General features: G+C 54.1%; 1 protein-coding gene across 1 annotated transcript; it reads left to right on the forward strand.

Moving 5' to 3' along the window:
• The first annotated feature begins 355 nt into the window (after positions 1-355).
• SEC16B (SEC16 homolog B, endoplasmic reticulum export factor) lies at positions 356-19,976 on the forward strand. Its single transcript, XM_072867734.1, has 25 exons — positions 356-624; positions 1,734-1,840; positions 2,397-2,502; positions 2,621-2,735; positions 3,491-3,632; positions 3,982-4,133; positions 4,756-4,817; positions 6,093-6,228; positions 6,796-7,026; positions 7,604-7,701; positions 8,397-8,478; positions 8,596-8,713; positions 9,339-9,450; positions 9,695-9,800; positions 10,357-10,497; positions 13,468-13,581; positions 14,303-14,375; positions 16,574-16,825; positions 17,404-17,474; positions 17,812-17,958; positions 18,148-18,255; positions 19,156-19,237; positions 19,354-19,451; positions 19,544-19,612; positions 19,908-19,976. The coding sequence occupies exons 1-25, from the start codon at positions 356-358 to the stop codon at positions 19,974-19,976; spliced, it is 3,060 nt and encodes a 1,019-aa protein (XP_072723835.1).
• The last annotated feature ends 278 nt before the right edge of the window (positions 19,977-20,254 follow it).

Here is a 20,254-nt window from a genome sequence, read left to right on the forward strand (position 1 = left end):
GCAGGAGGATGCTACCTGGATGCTACCTCTTGCTCTGGGAAGAGCTGGATGCCTGTTGCTTTCAAAAATGGACCACTTCATCCTGGTGTTTTAAGGGGAACTTCAAGTTTAGGCAAATGAGGAGGTAGCTTTTCCTTGCCTCTGGGCATTTTGGAAAGGATAGTGGGTTTCCAGCAGGCTCCCAGAAGTGGAGAACAGGTGGCAACAGGCTTCACGGGGGGCTTTGAGGGGGGTGAAAAGCCGCTGGTCAAACACACTGTGGTTTATCTCATTGCTTGCAGGTCACTAAACCCGTTTGGGACTTAACCCCTCCTCCCACCCCAAAAGCGGAGAGGGTCTTGCTGGCAAGCTTGTGATGGACCCCTGGGCCCCTGCCCGGCCGCCCCAGCCCCTGGAGAGGCAGGCAGCCCGGGGGGGGTGGGGAGAGGTGCACCGCGGCCCCCCACCGCAGCCCAGGCGGCAGCTCCTCCGCGCAGGGCCCCCGCCTCGTCCTGGCTCCTGGGACGGGGGCCACCTCCCCGGCCACCCCTGGGATGAGGGCCACCACCCCCGGAGGGATGCCCACAAACCAGCTTCCCAGGCTGAGTACTACGAAAGCAGCTACCCCAACGGGCCATACTCCAGGTGAGAGCTGCTTCACTTCGCGATGCTTGCACTGAGCCCCCTCCTTGTAAAACCCTTTTAAAATAAGATTTGACCACTTCACCGCTCTCGTGGGCTTGTAACATGGGTGCTGCCCTGGTCACAGCATGGGCAAAGTGGTGGGCAGCCACCAGCTGCAGGCTCAGAGGCAGTGTGTGATTAGGTGATGTCCAGCTACTAAAGCAGCTGGTGACTTCTGTATTTAAGGCTGCATGGCAGTTGTGGCTCCGATTTCTCCTTACAGCTGTGATTTCTGTGGTTGCCGTTTTACAGGCTTCATCTTGATCCCGAGGTGCATTTTTCTTGAGGGTTTGATTAAATGCAGTTCTTTTTTATCAAGTGCAAGGTGAACAATAAAAATACAAATGGTAATATAGGAGCAAAGGGAGCTTGCAAGCTCAGCTGCTGAAACAGCGGAGGGTGGAAAGATAAAATGTGGGCTAGAGGATGTTCTTGGTGCCAAGAGCTTCGAGCACTCCAGCAAATTTGGGTTGATTTGCCTGAGTTATTGCCCTCTGCGAGTTATGGTGTGGATATGCAGGGTTTTGTACTGAGGTTGTGCAATGCTCGCAGTGGGAAGGGGTGTGTTGCACGGGGCTGACCAAATCACCGTGTAAATCGTGAAGGGTTAAGGTACATGAGTGCCGGGTGGGTGGCTTAGGCTGGGGCTGGGCTCTGGCACAGGGGGAGACCTGCTGAGCTGTGTGGTGGACATGGCAGCTCCAGAGCTTGGTGGAGAAGGTGCTTTTGGGGGACCTCTCCTAAAATGTGGGTGAAAGTTGTTCCCCATGACAAGTCCAGACCATCGAGCTGAAATTGGGCACCTCCTGAAACTGCAGTGCACAGCTTTCTCATAGATGGGGATGGCAAAAGTATCCAAGCCTCCTGCTGCTCCTTCCAGGAGTGATGCTGGACCAGTTTCTGGCCCTCCTGCTGAGCAAAGCACCTGGGCAGGGGACCTGGCTTTATTTCCATCACCCTTTCTGCCTGCAAAGGTCCCATCTGGGGTGTGAGTCTAACCCTAGATGTGGTCCAGAACCTGCAGCAGTGCCCTTTCTTTCTCAGATTAAGTATGTTGTATTGTGTTTCAGGCAAGGGTATGAAGACCCCCATTGGCAGTATCCAGCAGCCAGCTATGGGGATGACTACACCTACCAAAGCCACCAGTGGCAGCCGGTGGCCTGGCAGGATGACAGAGGTACGGGCTTATCCTTTGGGTCTGGGGATGGAGGCAACTTGCTTGCAGGAGAAGAGGCGATGCTTTCTCCAGGATGGGTTCTTCTCCCAGGGCTTGCACATCTCCAGGGCTTTCTCCTGCCCACGTTCCTGGGCCATCGGTGCTGTTCTCCCCATGCAGCACTGCCCTCAGTTTGCATTTGGGAAATGTGAGCAGGAGCTAGGTGCACCCAAGGGAATGTTTGATCTTGATCTCCATGGCTAAAAACCTGGCTCATTCCTGGTTCCAGGCTGAACTCGATGCTGATGGTGCTGTGTGATCAGGGTGGCCAGGGCCTTGTTTTTGCTGTTTCTGGAGTTCCTGGGCTGAAGAAAAGGGGAGGCAGGAAAGATGAAAGGACATCAGTGCTGTGTTGGCAAACGTGTACAGGGCTTTATCATACCTCCAATGTGTCGGGCTAATTTGGGAGCAAATGGACTGTGCATGGCAAATTGCCTGACTCATGGCTTTTCTTTTGCAACTTCATTATGGCTTGTTGCTCTGGAGGGGCAACACTAAATCTTGATTCTCTCTCTAGACCTGAGGCAGGGAGAGCCTTATGGCAAGAGTACCAATTACCGGGACCAGCACCAGTACAGGGGTTACCACCCCAACCTGGCCATGACCGCCCCGGGGCAGGACAGGTAAGGGTGGGGAGTCTGGGCATTACCTGCTGCAACCATCTGCTGCAAAATTAGTGTGTTTGTGGCTGGTCCCAAAAACTCTGACCTTCAGGCTGCCTCCTTTTGCTCCCATCTGCAGGATGCAGACCTACAACTCCTACGAGAAGAGTGACATCTCGGCTGCCAGGAAGGAGTTGGCAGGGGGAGAAACCCTTGTCAGTGAGTCGAGGGAGGCTGGTGGCCAGCCCCAAGAGGTAACCTCAAGATGGGCAGGGGTGGAGGACAAAAGGCTTGGAGGTCTCCCAGAGATTTTGGGAGCAATCCATGTGTCCCTCCTCCAGCTGGGAAAGAGGCTGAGGAGAAAAGGGCTGCTTTGCTATGTTGCACTCGGTGCTTAACAGTCTCTGGGGATTATTATAGTGGGTTATTAGTACTTATGAACTCTCCATCTGCTGGGCTGTCGTTCTTCTAGGCATGGGGCTGTACACTGCTCCTGCACAGGGCCAAGAAGAGGACAGAAATCCAGGCTTGGTGGGATGCTCTTCTGCATCCTCCCTAGGTAGCCGAAAGCTGTGTGTCATTGTCAGCTCTGTCCACCCAGTCCTGCTCCATCACACTTGTGTCCTGATCACTGTGTTTTGCCAAGAGCAAATCAAAAGATCAAACCAAAGCTGCTGTGGTGGTTTTGCTCCTGGGCAATGCTTTTTTGGGTTCTTAAGCACCATCTGCTGGCTGTGTTGAGGAGTCTGTTAGGGCTAGCAAAGCTGTTGGGCTAGACCGGTGGCTGACATAAATTATTTTAAAAGCCATTGGGTATGGCCAGGGTATGTGCCATGATGAACCTAAGATGCTGAAGGGTGTGAGCTGCTCAGATGGGCATCAGCTGTGCTGTGCTTCTCATGCTGGGCACTTTCACAGAGCAGCAGAGCCTGTCCCACTGCCCTGGGAGCAGAAAAGCAGCGGTGTCCCTAGTTTCTCAGCGAGGTTGTGTTTTCTCCCTTCCTTGCAGCCCTCAGGCCAGCCCAGCCTGCTCCTGCAGTACCGTGAGTCAGGGCTCAGCTCCAGCAGCTATGAGCTCAGCCAGTACATCCATGACAGTGCTGACCACTACGACCCCGTGCTTTCAGGGACCTGGAGCCCAGCACAAGCAGGTGAGGTGTGATGGGGCCCTGGCCCTCTCTGGGAGGGTAGGGAGCAAGGAAATAAATGGCTGGCATTAGGAGATTTGCTGTCTTGCAGCTTGGTCCTTTCCTGGAGGAGGTTGTGCAGGTGCAAGGCATGACTGGGGGGCTGCAGGGTGGGTTCATGGTCTGGCAGCTCTGCCCTGGTAGGTGCAGGAGCTGCTATGCATGCTTTCTGCTTTAGGGGTCAGTTCTTGCATAGCAGGGTCAGTGGAAGGTTATTTAAGTTGGGGGGCCAGACTGGGACCTGGTCACGTCCTCTATAGTGTGGTGTGGGGTCAAGGTGAGGGGACTCACGGTGGCCTGTGTGTCGTTGCAGGGGGGCCCTTGGTGTCCACCCCGGTGGTACCCCTCAAGTTCTCGCTGCCGCACATGGTGGTGTGCTTTGGAGCCGGAGGCCAGCTGGTGCTGGTGTGTCCCCACCGCCCTGCCGAGGGGCAGCTTGCCCAAGTCGAGTTACACAGCCTGGAGGTATGCCACAGCCCGGCACCCCAGACTGCCTTCGGTCCCCTTGCTGGAGTGGCTCCTTTTGCCCTGAGGGATGCAAACACCGTTCATCACCCAAACAGCCTCCTTATCAGCCTTCCCGTTCCCTGCTGCCATCTCATCCCCACGTGGATTCTTGAGTCTGCATCGTGCCAGCCTGTGCCTGGGCATTGCTTTCAGCCTTCGGGCCCCGCATCCTGCTCCTTCAGCTCCGTAACCCTTGTCATCTGTGACCTGTTCACAGTGATCCCTTCTGGTAGGGACAGATGTGGTCCATACCTCTCTGAAGGATAATTCTGCTCACCTTTCTGAGGTGCTCCAATACAGAGGCCCTATCCATCCCCTGAGTCTACCACAGTGTTTCAGTCTCCTATTTTGCTTCCCAAGGAGACAGTTGCCATCTCAATAGGCATTTCTTTCCTGGACCTTAGCATTGGGGTCCATGTGATGGTTTAGGGTCTATGCTCTGGGGTTACCTTAAGACAGTAGAGAGAATGGGTTCACCGCCACTGTTGAACCCTTGGCCAAGGCACTGACTTTCAGCTAGCCCAGCTGGGGCTGGCCTGATTGCTGGAGTACAGCTGCTGAATTTGCTCTTGTTTTTTAGGTAATCCTTCATGACATGAAAGAGCTGGAGGAGCTACAGGCCTTCCCGGGGCCCCTGGCCAGGTATGCTGCACTGGCAGGTCCAGGAGCTGTGTCCTTCTGGCTGTGCTGGTATGCCTGGCCTGGGAGCACCTCTCCGTTGGGAAGAGACATGAACTCAAGGCAGACTTTAGGGTCCCCATGATTTTGAGATATCTGCAAAGGCCAAGTCTAGGTTCAGACTGGGAGCCCAGCCCCTTTGCTGCGGTGTAGGTTGGTTTGGATTGTGGGAGATGGTTGTTTTTGAATATTCATAGGGAGTGGGTTTAGTGTGGTTTGTATGTCTGACCTTATTTTGTACTCATGTGCCAGAAAACTGATTTTTGGGAGATCTCTTTGGATGTCTAAAGCCCTGAGTCAACCTGTGGTTTAGCTTTTCCTAAGGTTTTTGTCCTCTGAGACTGAGCATGGCAGGGTCAGACTCAGTATGCACCTTCGTCCAGTGTGAGCCTGGGGATGAACCATGGCATATTGCATCAGGTTGTCTCTGTATCGCACTGGTTACACCAGCATGTCTTCTGGTCACTCGTAACCAAAGTGGGGAGAGAAAAGGAGTGTGCAGAAGGAGGAAAACAATTTACTGAGGAAAACCATTTACTGAGCAAAAGAGCTGTGTCTGCCCAGAAGCTGGGTAGAAGACCTGGAGGTTACCACTTGTGCTGAAGGGGACTTTGGGAATCTCCATATGATATGTTGGTGTGATTGAGTCAGGATCAGCGCCTCCATCCCCAGTCCCTCTTCCCCGGCTGATCTTGTCTCAGCCACCCTTTCTTTCCAACTGTCTGATTATTTTATTGTAAGACAGCAGTTCTGCCTGGCTTGCACATAGCTTTAAGGTTTCTGCTTCTGTTTCAGACCCAAAGGATTTATGTGGTCACAAGCATGTCTTTCCGCCTGTGCTATGCCAGTTAAACAAAAATACTGTATGTGTGCCTGCTCCTGCAGCCTTGGACATCCACGGCTGTAACAGCAGCACAGCAAAGCAAAACTGAGGCTTTTTGTAGATGAATGGATGAATGAAAATATCACCAGGAGGGCAGAGGGAGGGTTTGAGATGCACTCTGCATCCCTGAAACACAGAAATCTGCGAAGAGTCATAATAATGATAAATTAAGCATTTTTGAGCTTGGTGTGGCCAATGTGGTATGTGGTCATTGGCACTGGGGATCTTCTCTCCTCCATCTCTCACTTTGAATCTTTGGCATCCCCATCAGCGAACCTGAGGACGCTTTGAGTCTAAATGATGTCCTAGATTGCTTTGCCTTGGGTTTCTTTTGATACCTTTCTTTGCTGCTGTAGGGAAGGTCTGCACAAGGTGGATGTGATGAGATTTTGCCAGCACAAGATAGCCACGAGCTGTGATGTCTCAGCACAGAGAGGCAGAGATTCATCTCTTCTCTGGAAACTCCTGGTCCTCCTCTGCCAGCAGAATGGAGTAGGTGTCCTGTGGAAAGGGCAGACCCTTTTGATCTTAGAAGTGAGACAAGTTATATGTCCCTTACATGCCTCTTGATCCATTTGCTATTTTGAGGGGGTGTGTATCTTAAAAGTATCCCATTCCCATAGTACTATCAATCAATTTGATAGTGCCTGGATATTTGGAGCAAACCCTTCTCCGTGATTGCTTTTCATCCTTGTGAACTACAAACAACCCAATGCTATAGCAGCTGTGAAAGGGACTGGTGCCACCTTCATTGAGGAGCCAACACTTATGCTTAAAAGGGGATTATTCCCTTAACCCAATGAAATCCACCCAATCTAATCTGTGGCTGCTTGTTGGAAGCAGATAAATAAGGTCTTCAGAGCAAGTGCTGTGAAGGTCTTGCTAGTTGTGCTGAATCCTTTGCCCTCCAAAACTGCATGCTGGTGGCCAAGGCTAGTCTTGTTGGGGCGATGTGGTAGGATGAGGATACAAGTGTAAGGGTGTCAGACTGGAACTGCCATCAGCCTTTGCTCATGGGGCAGCCTCCACGGGCCTCATTCCTCCCCTTCCCTTTCGCAGTCCATGGTGGGCTCAGATGTGGCTGAGCTGCTGATGCAAGACTGCAGGCGCCGGGAGAAGTACAAGAGGCAAAACCCTGCGGCAAACCTAATCGGCCTGACGGATGATGAGTGGATGTCACGTCCGCCGGGGACACTGGACCTCATCACGGGGGAGGTCCCTCCCGTTGTGGAGACGCAGGCACAGATAGTGGAGAAGTTCACCAAGCTCCTCTACTATGGCAGGAAGAAAGTAAGTGGTGAGTGGGACCCAGGACACAGGGCTGACATTTTTTTCTTGGTCCCTTTGGTCTCTTCGGGCAGGTTTTAAAGGGAAGAGTGGTCAAGAGGTGCCTTGTGGTTGTGGGATCAACCTTTCAAGTTGTGTTTGTACAACAGGGCTTATGGCAGTGATTTCCTACCACTGGGAATTGGGATGGGGCCCCAAGTGAAGAAAAGATGCAGAGGCTTTTACCAGCACCATGGGTTTAGTTGCAGCTATGTGATCTCAAGGGATGCCAAAGGCACAGGGGGAGAGGAGGGTTGGATGCAGAGAATCCCACAGTGGTGGCAGTGAGATCTAACAGGCAGCACAGACCTGGAAATCCAGGATAGACGATATTGCTATGAAGGTCCCAGTTCTTGTCATTGTGCAACATAGAAAGATAAGGGGCCTTTGAACATGGAAGAGTTTTTCGAGGGTATTAGTAAGCCAGAGCAGTTATCAGGGCTCTTCTCTGAGCTGGGTGAGCAGAGGGTCCCCTGGCAGCGGAGTAGGGCAGGGAAGCAGAGTTAGTGCAAACCCTTTTTCTTTTCCACCTCGGCTGCAGGATGCTCTGGTCTGGGCCATGAGAAACCAGCTGTGGGGCCATGCCCTCTTCCTCTCCAGCAAGATGGACCCTCGGACCTACAGCTGGGTGCTCACTGGGTAAGTTGTAGAAACTAAAACAAGGTACGATGCTCTGACAGGCTTTGCCAAGCCTGTTGTCCCTTTGGGTGCCCTCAGCCCCAGTGCACTTAAAAAAGAACATTGATTTCAGCTGGACCCTTTCAGAGGAGGCAAAGGGGAGAGGGGGGGCATCCATCTGGATAGGCCTGAGTCCTTTGGGCTTCCTGATGGACAGGAGAAACCAAGTGGGGGCTGGAAAGCAGAAGGAAAGCCATTCCCTGGAGATGTGGGGTGGATTTATTCCGAGTCTTTGGCTTTGCCATTGCTGCCCTAGCAAAGGCAGCCATCGGGGTAGGGGGAGCTGAACCGTCTTCACTGTGATCCAGCCTGGTCTGAGCTGTTCATCCCACTCGTATGAATGTTTTCTGGTGGAATTAATGTACTTAGTCTGGATTGGGCAAGTTAAGCAGAAATTTTCTGTCTTGTGCAACCCAAATCCTTTTCAGGAGGTTTTATCCACTGTTGTCCTGGAGACTTGCCTGCTGTGGAGGTAATGCAGATCATCAGCCTGGTGGGCTGATGATCCTTTCTGCCTTCTCCAGGAAGCCTAGGGCACTTCTTTCCTGGGGCTTCTTTCCCCACTGCTTTCCTGGGGCATTTGGGACATGCCCTCGGAGGTGAATGAGGGTTTGGGGTCTTGGCATGGCAGCCCTATCTCTGCTGTCTCCTCACAGGTTCACCAGCACGCTGGCCACCAATGACCCTTTGCAAACCCTCTTCCAGCTCATGTCAGGAAGGATCCCTCAGGCAGCACTGGTCCGTGAGCAAGAGGCTGGCCCCGGCATGTGTACCCCCGTGCTGTCACCTGCCTGTGACACCCACCTTGTGGTGACCATCTCTGCTCACCTTCACTCTCCTCTTGTCTCCCTCCAGTGCTGTGGGGATGCCACGTGGGGAGACTGGAGGCCCCACCTGGCCGTGATGCTGTCCAACAAGGTTGGAGACATGGAGCTGAACCACCGAGCCATCGTCACCATGGGAGACACTTTGGGTGAGCTGAGGCCATTGTGAGCAGTTATGTTCCTGCTGTCTTGGAATAGTGGGTGGACATCTGCAATGTCACCCACCATGTGTGTCCATGCTGGCATGGATGTACGTTGGTGCTGAGATGGGGTGTGCATGCCTGCACCCCTGGGGCTGCAGTGCCTGTGCAGTGGCAGGGATGAGGCGTTGCTGGATTCTGCTGCCCTTTGTGCTGGCAGATGAGTCGGGCTCAGGCATGTCCATTAGCTGCTCTTTTGGAGACACCTGGAGTGGCTGGACCCAGGGAGGGCATATGTAACTGCAGGGACTGAGACTCGCTCCCAGTGGCGGGGACTCTCGAGGATTTCATGCCAATAATGGCACCCGGCAGAGTTGAAACTGGAGCTGGACCCTGCTCAGGCTCCCCTGGTCCTACCACTGAACTGAAACCCCCTCCTAGGTACAGAAAGCAGCAATTGGGGAAAACAGAAAAAAACAGGGAGAAGAGAGGGATCAGGGTCTGCATGGACAGGGAAGAAAAGTGGGGCAGTTGGGTTTGGGATTTCATGTGAGCTTGGGGGACTCCAAAGCAATGTTGACCACATGGTGACCTCTCTCAGGACTAAGTGTTTATCTTTTTTCCTCCTGTCCAGCTGGCAGGGGAGCAGTCGAAGCAGCTCACTTCTGCTACCTGATGGCAGACATTCCTTTCGGTTACTTTGGGGCAAAGGCAGACCGCATGGCTCTGCTGGGCAGCAGCCACCGGTGAGTGAGCCCAGAAGGCGATGCTCTTGCCAGAGTGATGTGTCCCACCTTCTCCCCATCCCTGGGATCTCACTTCCATGCAAAAGCAATCCGTTTGTGAGTTTTTACTGCTCTTAATGTGAGCTTTGCTCTGGGAGTCTCCAGATGCTGGCTGGCACAGTGGTGGAGCTGTGAATCTGTGTATGGGGCTGTCTGGGGAGAGAGCTCTGCTCCTGCTTGCTGAACATACCCCTCTCCTTTGCAGTCAGATGTTTGCCCAGTTTGCCAGGACAGAGGTCATCCAGCGGATGGAAATCTTTGAGTACTGCCAGCAGCTACGACAGCCTGAATCCTTCCTGCTCCCCTTCCAGGTAACTGAGATGCACAAGCACATCTGGTGCAGCAGCTCAGACCTGCCCCAAAACATGCATCCATCCCCCTGAAGCCAGGGATTCAGGCTGCTCTCCAAGGCTTGTCTCCTCGCTGGGCTTTAGGAGTGATGGGGAGGCTGCCCCGGCCAAGGGGCTCCTCCAGGGCAGGGCTTTGGGCAGGTTTTGGGGCACGGTGTGTTTGTTCGGTGCTTGCTCAGGTCTGGCTCCCCTCCTGCTCCCTGGGTAATGGATACGTTTTTGATATTGCAAATAAGCTCCCGGCTGCTGCTGCCTTGCGCTCTGCACAAATCAGATGGATAAATGAAGATGGTGGGCTGGCCTCGCGACAGCACCACGGTTTGGGAAGCGTGGCTGGGCTGCCCCATGGGGACGGGTGGGGTGTCACCAAGTTGCAGGTGACCTCTGGGTGATGAGACCCATGACCCAGGGTGCTCTAAGTCATGCTGGGATGATGTGCCAGAACCAGGGCAGAGGGGACTTTCGGGCACGAGTGTCTCCTCACTCACCTATGTCTGCTTTACTTCCCTCTCCCAAGGTATACAAGCTCATTTACGCCTCTCGCCTGGCTGACTACGGGCTCCCAGCCCAGGCCCTGCAATACTGTGAGCAGATTGCCACCGCACTCCTGGGCCAGGATCCGGCCAGCCACCCCATCCTGGCCCAGCAAGTGATGAAGGTGAGTCTCGTACCCTGCTGCGTCCTTGGCAGGGTGGTACCCATTCAGGACCCAGGTGCGTTGGGAAGCATCCTCGGGGTTTCCCCATGGCCAGGGGTGCTTAGCAGCTCTGAGCAGCACCCCCAGGGTTTGCTGCCTGGCATGTGCTGAGCATGGCAAAGCCAACACCTCCGCCGGGTCTCTGATACCCACGGATTTAGGTTAGAAAACAAAGGAATTGTGTTGACTGCCAAGTAGCAGCAGAGTTATTTGGAAGCAAAGGATGTTTTCTATTCTGGAGGGGCTTTTTGAACTTCTAAATGGAACAGACTTAAGAAGCTGAAGTGTGAGTGTTTGACATTTCCCCTCCAGCACATCATCCCACAGTTGCATTTACCTGCCGGGGGCTCTTTTGGGGTGACAGTGAACAGAAGCATGACCCAGCTTGTAGCTCTGAGCCCAGCTCCTCTGCTTCATGAGCGGGGTGCTGGGGCAGAGAGGGGAGAAGCAAAGTGTCCCAGGTCCCCCAACCAGGTTGGGCTCTCAGGAGAGCGGGTCTACCCACTCCACACGCACCACTGGGGCAATGCTGAGGCTGCACGAAGCCTTCCTCCATCGGGAAGGGGGAAAAAGCTGCAGTACTGTGAAATGATGGGCAGCAGGGATGCCTGGCTGAAGCAGGTGCTGTAGAAATTGCCCAAAACTCGGCTGGCGCAGACCTCCACCCCATTGTTGAAACCTATTTACTGTCTAACAGCCTCTCAGATCTACCGTTCTGCTGGGGATAATGCTTCTCCTGGGAGAAAACACTTTCATCTGAAAAACAAGTGCATTTGTAGACAGTCTTGTCTTTGATGTTTTAGACTGTGTTACAAATTATGATACACATTAGTGTTTGATTAAGACTTCCCCTCTTTTGAAGCTGGGGACGATATACAACCAGGTGCTGGCTCATTAATATTGGATCAAAGTGCACATTAGCTTTTCGATTAAACATTCCCCCTGTTTAGGAGTAATCATGCTTATAATTTCCTCTTTCCTGCAATTGATTTAGGATGAACACATGTGTGTTTGCAAAGAGGTCGGATGGTGGGGTCTGGTAGTGCAAGCTCCTGGCTGGGTTACTCTGCTTATTGTGGCTGGCCCCTGTCCTGAGCCAGGCTCTGGCTGCATGAGTCGTGTCTCACTGTAACCTCCTGGAGGTGGGCAGTGTATTTTGTGCTGGTTTAGACTGTTTTGAATAATTTTGGGAATAGGAAGAAACAGCCGATGTGGGCTGCTGCGTGGGGGACATAGCAGAGACCTGTGTGGCTGTGGAGGGTGGCTGAGCTGCAAAGTCACCTCTGGATGGCTTTTGGTGGCCCTTGGTGAGGCAGCCTTGTAGCAAAGCTTGGAAGATAAATGAGCAGGAGGGAGCTTGATAAATTCCCAAGAAGTGGGTCAATACCAATAAGAAAAAATTCAGTAAAGGCTCGGATGAAGAGCAGTGCTTTGGGTGAGTGTCATCTCCCCTCATCCAGCTGTCTTAAAACTGGACTGTCGTCTAAGTAATTTGTTCAGATTGATTTAGCTCTGCAGGGAGCCCTCCATCACACCGTGGGTTGGGTCACCCCAGGAGAGCCTCCTGCTCTGTTGGCAGTAGCTGGAGCCCCATGTCATTGATACGGCTGCAGCCAGGGCAGCATGGACCCCTCTCTTGCAGGCGAAATTAAACATGCAGCAGCAATACTGCAGAGAGGGACCTGGGGGAGATAGTGGAGCATGGAAAAAATACCAAGCAGCAACATAACAGGATCCTGTTGCAAAAAAAAAAAAAAAAAAATCCAATGTTATAATGTTATTCCGGGCTGTGAGAGCAAGAATGGCATGTGTGAGACAAGGAGGTGATAAATCCCCCCATGCTTGGGTCTCGGGGATCTTGGCTGGGGCACTGTGCCCTGTTTGGGATGCTGTACTCGGAGACAGGGCCAAATTGGAGCAAGTGCAAAAAAGAGCAGGGGTGATAAGAGATTGAGGGGAAAATGACCTCTGAAGAAGGCCTTGGCATTATTTTTTTCCAGGAAAGATATGCTGGGGGACAAAGGGCTATGGGGTATGTGATAACAGCCCTCTGGTGCGCTGGAGGCTGCTTTTCAGGGGATGGTGCCTGACTGTCCCCACAGCTTCTGTGGGAGCAGGAATCGAGAGGCTTAATTTGCAGTAGGGAAGATTTCATGTAGATATTAAGAAAAAACTCTTTAGCTCTAAGGACATTAAGCATCAGGACAGGCCTGGGAGGCTGTGAAATCTTCTTGGAGATTTGTAAGTGCAAATCAGACATGGGCTGCATGGGTTGGGGTGGGCACACAGGATTTTCTTGAGCATTGGCAGATGGATCAGGTAATCTCAGAGGGTCCCTCCCAGCCCTGTATTTGTTTTCTGTGTGGTTATTAGTGATGGTAATGCTTGTTGCAAAGCCAGGTGAGGAGATGGCTGGGTGAGCCCTTAGCTCAAACCCTACTGGCTCCCATCCATCCTTGTGGGGCAGGTATGGGGCTGGTGCACAGCCCTGGGAGCTGGGCTGTTCCCAAAGCTCCTGCTGGGGTGTCCTGCAAACCCACTGGTGCCCCAAGCTGGTTCTCAAGTGGGATTAAAGGTGCTCGTTTACCTTGGAGAAGAAAAGGATGGTAATAGTTACCTGCCTCTCTGATGTGAAGAGCATCTTTGACATTGGTACTTCGACATCTCTGGGGAGATGGCTGAGAGCACCCTGGTGGGAGGCTCTCTGTGGGCCATGGGATGGGTCAGCACCTCTCCGCAGCAATGCAGGAGAGGGAATAAATCTTGCACAAGAGGCTGGTGTTACTTTAACCCCCATATTACGAAGTGCAGCTCCGGTGCTATTTTTCCCAGGGCCTATGTGCCCAGCCATGTGTAATTGCTGCAAGGGTCAGTCTCTCCCCTGCGGAGCTGAGATGTGTGATGAGCCCTGTTGTCCTCCTGGCTCTGCAGCTAGCTGAGCGGCTGAAGCTCTCCGACCCACTGCTCCTGGAGATGCCAGAACAGGACCAGATGCTGGATCCTGACTGGCTGGTACAGCTCCGAGCCTGCTGCCGGGAGTGGGAGGTAAGGAGGAGCAGGGATGCTGGGGGGCAGCTGGTCTGCGTTGTAGTTTGTCTGTGGAAGCATCTTCCTCCTCTGCCCTGAATCTAAGGGGACAGGTATGGAGGTTGGAAGGCTGTTGTTACCCAGGTGCCTTTCTCCTTGGCTTGTGAGCTCAGAGATGTGGTCTCTGCTGTTGGACCTGCAGCTTTAGCAGGAGCAGGGGGTTGCAAGACCTGAGGGTGTGAGCAGCGAGGGCTGCAGAGCTTCCCACGGGGCAAAATGCTCCTTGTCCTGGCTCAAGGAGGGCAGTCAGGGGCTGGTGGGTGAATGATGATATCTTGTGGTGAGGATATTGCAGAGGACACTGGCGGGGCATCACCTTGCAGACGTGTGCTCTTGGGTCCCTTAACTGTGGTCTGGTCCTTGGATTTAATGCTCGTTGTTCAGGTTTCATGTCTGCTTTCGGTTTTGTGCCCTTTTCTGTCTCCAGTTTCCCCTCCTGCCTGCTTCTCAGCAGGGCAGCAGTGCTGCAGCCCCCTTCACTTGCTGGGAAAGAGCTGTGAGCGTGGTGGTATGGGTCTCACCTGTAACCTGGGCTCCCGCAGCTTGGGGTGGGTTGTGAGTCTCAGACCCACGAGCACCATGCTTTCCTTTACATTGGCTTTATGGTTTCCTTAGTCTTTGCCCTGTGCCATCCCTTCTTCTATCTGTTTTATCACATTTTCCCTCTGACTCCTTGCAGGTGGAAGATGACCTCCCTCCAGAGGTGTCACCTGCTCAGCCAGGGCTCTCCTGGGCTGCTGCATCAATGGCAGGTAAAGAAAACAAAGCAGCAGGTTGCAGTCGCTGCAGCAGGCTTCTCTGCCTGTGGAGTTGTGTTGCCACGGGCTGGGAGGCAGCTCCCTAGGGCATTTCTCAGCTCTTCCTTGCTCTTTACATCCCCCTCCTGAGCACAATTTTGTTCCTGCCTGGATGCATCCCTCTGGCATGGGACTGCCGGGGATGGGCTGCAAACAGAGGGGCTGATGCTCGTGCCCTCCATACGAAGTCTGAGTAATTGGGCCTAATTACCAGAGCTTCAGGAGTCCCCGTGGGTGCTGTGGGAGAAGGGGGGCCGGGCGCGGGTGACTGGATGAAGCACTCCTGGCCGAACCTCGGGGGACATGGCCCTGTTCCCAGGCAGTCCTCTGAGGATGCAAATTGGAGCTGAACTAAGGAGATTTCACACTTGCAGAGTGAAAGATTGAGGAAGGAGCTCGTCCCTCTGCATGCTGGGCTGCAGCATGCCTGTTGAAGCCCCAGTGTTTCCCCTTCCCTGCTGCCTCTTTCATCCCCTTGCTTTGCTTCTTGGTGACCCTAAGAGTCCCCTCCAGCGACAGTCCACCCAGAGGGTCAACAGACATCATGATGAGGGACATGAGCCTCCCCAGGGTGGCTGTCAAGGGGAGGGCTGGAGAGCTTTCCTTTCCTAGCTGGGCAGCGTATCCATTGGGATGTCCCCTTGAGGAGAAGTCAGGGGCTGGTGACCCATTGGCCTTTCTTCACAGCCACCTCCATCAGCAGGATGCCCTGGCACAGCCCACTGCTCCTCACTGCTGCTCAGATGTAGCTTTCTGCTGGGGATGCTGGCACCGATGGGTGGAGAATAAAGGCTGGTGCAGACAGGATAAAACATGACAAATTCCTCCAAGCCGTTTCTTCCTAGCCCTGCTGCTGCCAAATTTCTCTTCAAAGAGCTCTCCCAGGCAGTAAAAAGGATCATCAATCCTCATTGCCTTCTGCTGCTCTCAGGGCTGAGGCTATGATCATTCTTCCCTGGAAAAAAGTCACAGGTATGATGCGATGGCTTCTCTGAGTGGCCAGGTCTGCTCCATGTGGTCTCCACAGCTCGCTTTCCAGATGCTTGGCCCTTTTCTTCATTGAGAAGGCCATCCAGAGTCACCATCTGAGGGACCTGCATGCAGAGAAAGCTGGCTTGGTGCTGAATTCATTCATCTTGGAAAGACAAAGCCTGAACCAAGGTGCCAAGCTGGGATCCACATGGTTACAGCAACTTCCCTCTCCATCCTTACAGCCTGGGCTGTCCTCCCTGACTTTTTCTGGCTGAGCTTGCGGGGCAGCATGGAGTCAAGCATCCATCCTCCTCCCTGTGGATCTCAAGCATCTCCAGGATGTGTGGAAGCAGCTCGTGGGTGCGAAGCCAACTCTGAGCGGGCTGGAGGCAATGCTGGCAGGCAAAGCAAAGGGTTTTGTAGCACTGCATCCAAGAGGTGCCATAGTCTGTCCCCTGGCTCAGACCCATGCGGTCCAGGTCCTGCCTGGCCGTGTCTTACAGCGATGGTAGAGAAACTTCCCAGTGTCCAGCACGTTTCTGGCCAGAGGCTGCAGAGCTGGAACAAGCAGGACACGCACCTGGGACCAACGGCAGTGTGCTGCCCACACTGTGTCTAACATCAGACAGAGCAACGTGTGTGTGTGTGTTAAAATAAAACAAACCCCACTTGCTCAACTTGCCTTTCAAACAAAAAACCCAACCCTGAATAAACCTGCCTAAAGCAAGAAACTCATCCGTGGGCGCTCCTGTGGAGCAGGAATGAAGGCTGCGGCTTCATGGTGAATTTTCTTTCCTGCTCGGGGTGTGCAGCAGGAGTGGAAGAAAAGGCTGGAGGCCCTGGGCTCCTTTGAACTGCTGGGCACGTGCTGCTCATGCTTGGTCTCTTTGCTTCCATAGCATTCCCCCGCCGAGTTCGTTTGCAACCTCAGACATGTTCCTGGGAGGATCCCCCCTATCTTTCATAGCCCACCTTCCTTGAAGCCTCTGAAAGGTCCCTGCTGCTGCACCATGCCCTACCTCCTCCCTCGCCCGCGTGTGGTCCCCAGGGTCCCTCCTCACTCCCCTGGCTCCTGCTGATATATAATGGAAAAGGGGAGAATTCTGTGCAACAGCCCGATGAAATTGTGAACACTGGAGTAAACTCCTGAGGTGTGTGTTTGCGCTTTGTTTTTTTTGCAGATGGAGAGCCTGGCCATGAGCCTCCACAGAATGAAGGTTACCAGTATGACCAGTGGTACCAGCCCATGCCACCCGAGGAACCCAGCTCCCGTGAGGACGTGTCTCTCCAGCCCCCCGCACCTGCTGAGGTGGCAGCATCGCCACTGCTTGGCGTTCAGCAAGAGCTGCAGCCCCCCATGCTTGGCCCAGGGACGGCTGCCCCTCCCGGAGGGGTTTTTCCTGAGCCCCCTCCACAAGTGGTGCCACCAGCAGGTAAGTGCTCCAGTCTTGTTTCTCTGCAAAAATACCTGTCCCCAGTTAGTAGCAGTGGTCCCTCGGGGAAGCGTGATCCACTACGGCACGCGTGTCACTTCAAACGCTGCTCCCTGCCAGCACTGCCTTCACCCAGGGCCTCGTTTCCCTCCAACCTTGCCCAGACGTGGAGCCACACTTTCCCCAGTGCCGTGCATGCAAACTGTGTCTACCAGCATTGCCTGCCCTGGGCAGGTGGGTCTTCATTTTTGGAAGACCTTGCCTGAAGCAGCGAGGGAGGAGGGCAGCCGCGGGTTGGTGGCAGTGCTGCTGCTTCCCTGCCAGATGGAGAAACCAGCCTCATGTCCAGCAGCGCAAGGCAGGTTTGAGATGCACTGATGCAGCCTTGTGGCTTGGTCCCTGGTGCTGGCACAGACAGGGACAGGGTCCAGAATGGTCTTTTGCATCTCTTGAGGGACATCTTGGCCATGTGGCCTTGGTCTAGGGTGGGATGATAGAAGCGCTGAAAATACCTCTGATAGACATGGCAGGAGCTCCTCGGGCCAAACCCTGACTGTGTCCTTCCCTCTGCTTCACAGGAGAAGCTGGGGAGCCCCAGGGTGCTCCACTGTCCCCTGGGGGGTTTCAGCCATCCCTCCCAGCAGAGCAGGTGAGTCAGAGGGGTCAGGGAGACCACCTCATTGGGGGCCCCGGTGGGATTTGGGACTTGCTGGCTCATCCTTCCACACACTTAACTCGCATGGAAACCCCCCATCACGGTGTCAGCCGTCCCCGCGGGGACCTGACAGGTTAGGGTAGCCCTCTCCCAGAGTGGGGTGCAGTGGAGCTACACCCCACTCTGGGTGCTGTCCCTCCCCACCTGCTGTGTAAGGGACATGGGGGTCCCTGGGGACGCTATCTGTTAAGCCTGGCATGGAGGAGTCCTGGGGACACCCTGATCATGCTTGGGGTGGCTCTGGAGTGGCAGCTCTGATCTCTGATGCCAGGAGGAGTTAAAGGCAAAGGCTCGGACCGTCTCGGAGAGCTCTACCAACTCTTTGGAAGATGACAGCCGGCCTTCCTCGGAGAGCGCAGCTGAAGACGCTGCTGAAGAGCTAGCACCAGCAGAGGTGGCAAAGCCGGGTGAGGATAAGGTGAGCATGCCAGAGCCGATGTGAAGCCTTGTGCTGCTCCAAGCTTGCCTGTCCCCAATGCCTGCCGTGCCTGCCCTGACCTGGGCAAAATGGTGCCTGCTCCTGGCTGGTGTGGGAGGCATCTGGGTGGCCGTGGCATCTTCCCCTTCTCACCCATTTCCGTTGACTGTGTCAACGTCCATTTCCCAGAGCTCCGGATTCAGGTGGTTTGGCTGGTTTCGGTCAAAGCCCACCAAAGAAACATCTCCCAGAGCTGCATCTGAGACGGCCCCAGACTCCCCCACGCCAGGACCGCAGGTAGGGGATGAAAGGCTGTCCTGTCCCCGGGTGACACCCATGGTTACAGCCATGGGGACAGGTGACGTATCTCCCCCTTCACCCACTATTTCTCCCTCTGTCCTCATGCAGGTGGCTGGGCCGTGCCATTGCACAGTTCTTCATGGCTGTAGCTGTTCTGTGTGGGGATAGAGCAGACCTGGGAGCCCTTTTAGCCTGGAAGTGAATCCTTGATTAATAATAATTGTAAATTTATAAAGCCTCTTTGATCCAGGAGGTCCTCCGAGCACTTGGCAAACTCTGCAGGGATTGCTTTCCCTCCACTGGAGTGGAAAGCAGCAGCTGTGAGAGGCACTGCTTGGGCAGATTTTAGGAGCTGAAGGGAAGGAAAAACCTCTTTAATTGGAACAGCAGCAGAGACAGGCAAGCAGCAGAGAGGGGGAAGCAGCCATGCGTGGTTATCCCAGTCCTGGCTGAGTCCTCAGGGTGTCACATCCCTGACTGAAGGCCGATGGTGGGCTTAGAGGCAGATGTTGGAGTAAGATCCTACCCTGGAAGTTTCCTCCTGGTTGAGAATGACCTACAGTCCCAGAGCAGGAAATTTTGGGATATTCTTCCAAAAGTAGCAGGAGATGAGGAACAGGGGGACCCATGGACCCTGGTGGCCCCTTACACTGTACACAGGCTTGGTGTCCAGCCTCCTGCCTAATTTTGAGCTCTCTGGGTGGTTTAGCTTTGTAACAGGGGTTGCTTACCCTGACCCCTCAACTCCCCATTAGCTTGGGTGCTGGTAGCTCTTGGGGTACCTCTCCAGCAGGATGGGTGCAGAGCGGTACCCCGAAAGTGTGGTGTGGTATCTGGTGCAGAGGTCTTCTCACCATGCAAGTTGCTTCTGCTCTAAACAGGTGAATGTGGTTTCAGGAACGGATTTCGCCATCCCCACCCGATGCTCCTCTCACAGCTGGGACAAGCCCTTTGGCTCAGCTTTTGCCCAGAAACCCTGGTAAATGCTGCGTGGGTCCCCTTGCCCCTCTCCCTGTCAGCCTTTTAGAAGCTGCTTTGCTTAATTTTAAGTTTGTGGGTGGTTTGTTTTTTTTTTTTTTTGGTTGCATGCCCCAGGAGGAATGCAAGGTGAAAATACCTTTCCTGTTACCCCAGTGTCCATTGAGATGAAAGGCTCGTGGGATGCAGATGGTGGGGAGTCAGCAGGAGAGCAGGTGAGGAGAGGAGGGAGGTGTATTTGTGTGTGATGGGGAGTGTCCAAAATTGGGGGATGGCTGTTCAGTTTCTCTCCCTTCACCCCTTCCAGACCGGCTCCCATGAATCTCCCCCACCAGTGGGGACAGTCCCCCTCTTCAACCCTCTCCAGGTCTCTCAGGTGAGAGCATCCTCCTGGGGTGTTGCTGGAGAGGGCTGAGGGAGGGGGGGCAGCTCCTGGCTTTTGGGGTGATGCCAGATTGCCTGCAGACTGCTATGGGCAGAGGGATATAGGGGATACCAGCTGTGGGTATAAGAGTTTGGTGTTTATAAGAATAAACTGGGGGAGGACAGTGATGTGGGGGGTGTGATAGAGGAGGGAAACGGGGAGGGATGCTTGTGGCTGCGTCCTGAGGACAGCAGGTCCACATTTTGCGGTACAACCCTCCCTTACACCACCTCTCTCTGCTTCCCAGCTCGCTGCTGCCTCTCGACCCAACCAACCCAGGCTGCTTTCCCAGCGCCGCTACCCCAACCCGCTGTGAGCGGAGAGGCGGGGGGGGGCGGCAGAAACCAACAGTGGTGACCAGAAAGTTTTTAACCAAAATGGTGTTTGTGATCATTTTGAAGGGGGTGGCAGAGGCTGGGTCCGGGGCCGCGGTTTTGTGGGTGCTGGGGGGTTAAGGTCATATTAAATGATGGGGCGGTGGGGGGGGGGGACAAGACAAAAAAGGTGTCCGGGGGAGAGTAGTCTGAATTGGGTTGTAGGGCGCTGCCCCACCTCACCCATTGGACTCAACGATCGCCGGCCGTGAGTCTGTCT

This window comes from Ciconia boyciana, chromosome 7, assembly GCF_034638445.1.
Source record: "Ciconia boyciana chromosome 7, ASM3463844v1, whole genome shotgun sequence".
Lineage (NCBI taxonomy): Eukaryota > Metazoa > Chordata > Aves > Ciconiiformes > Ciconiidae > Ciconia > Ciconia boyciana.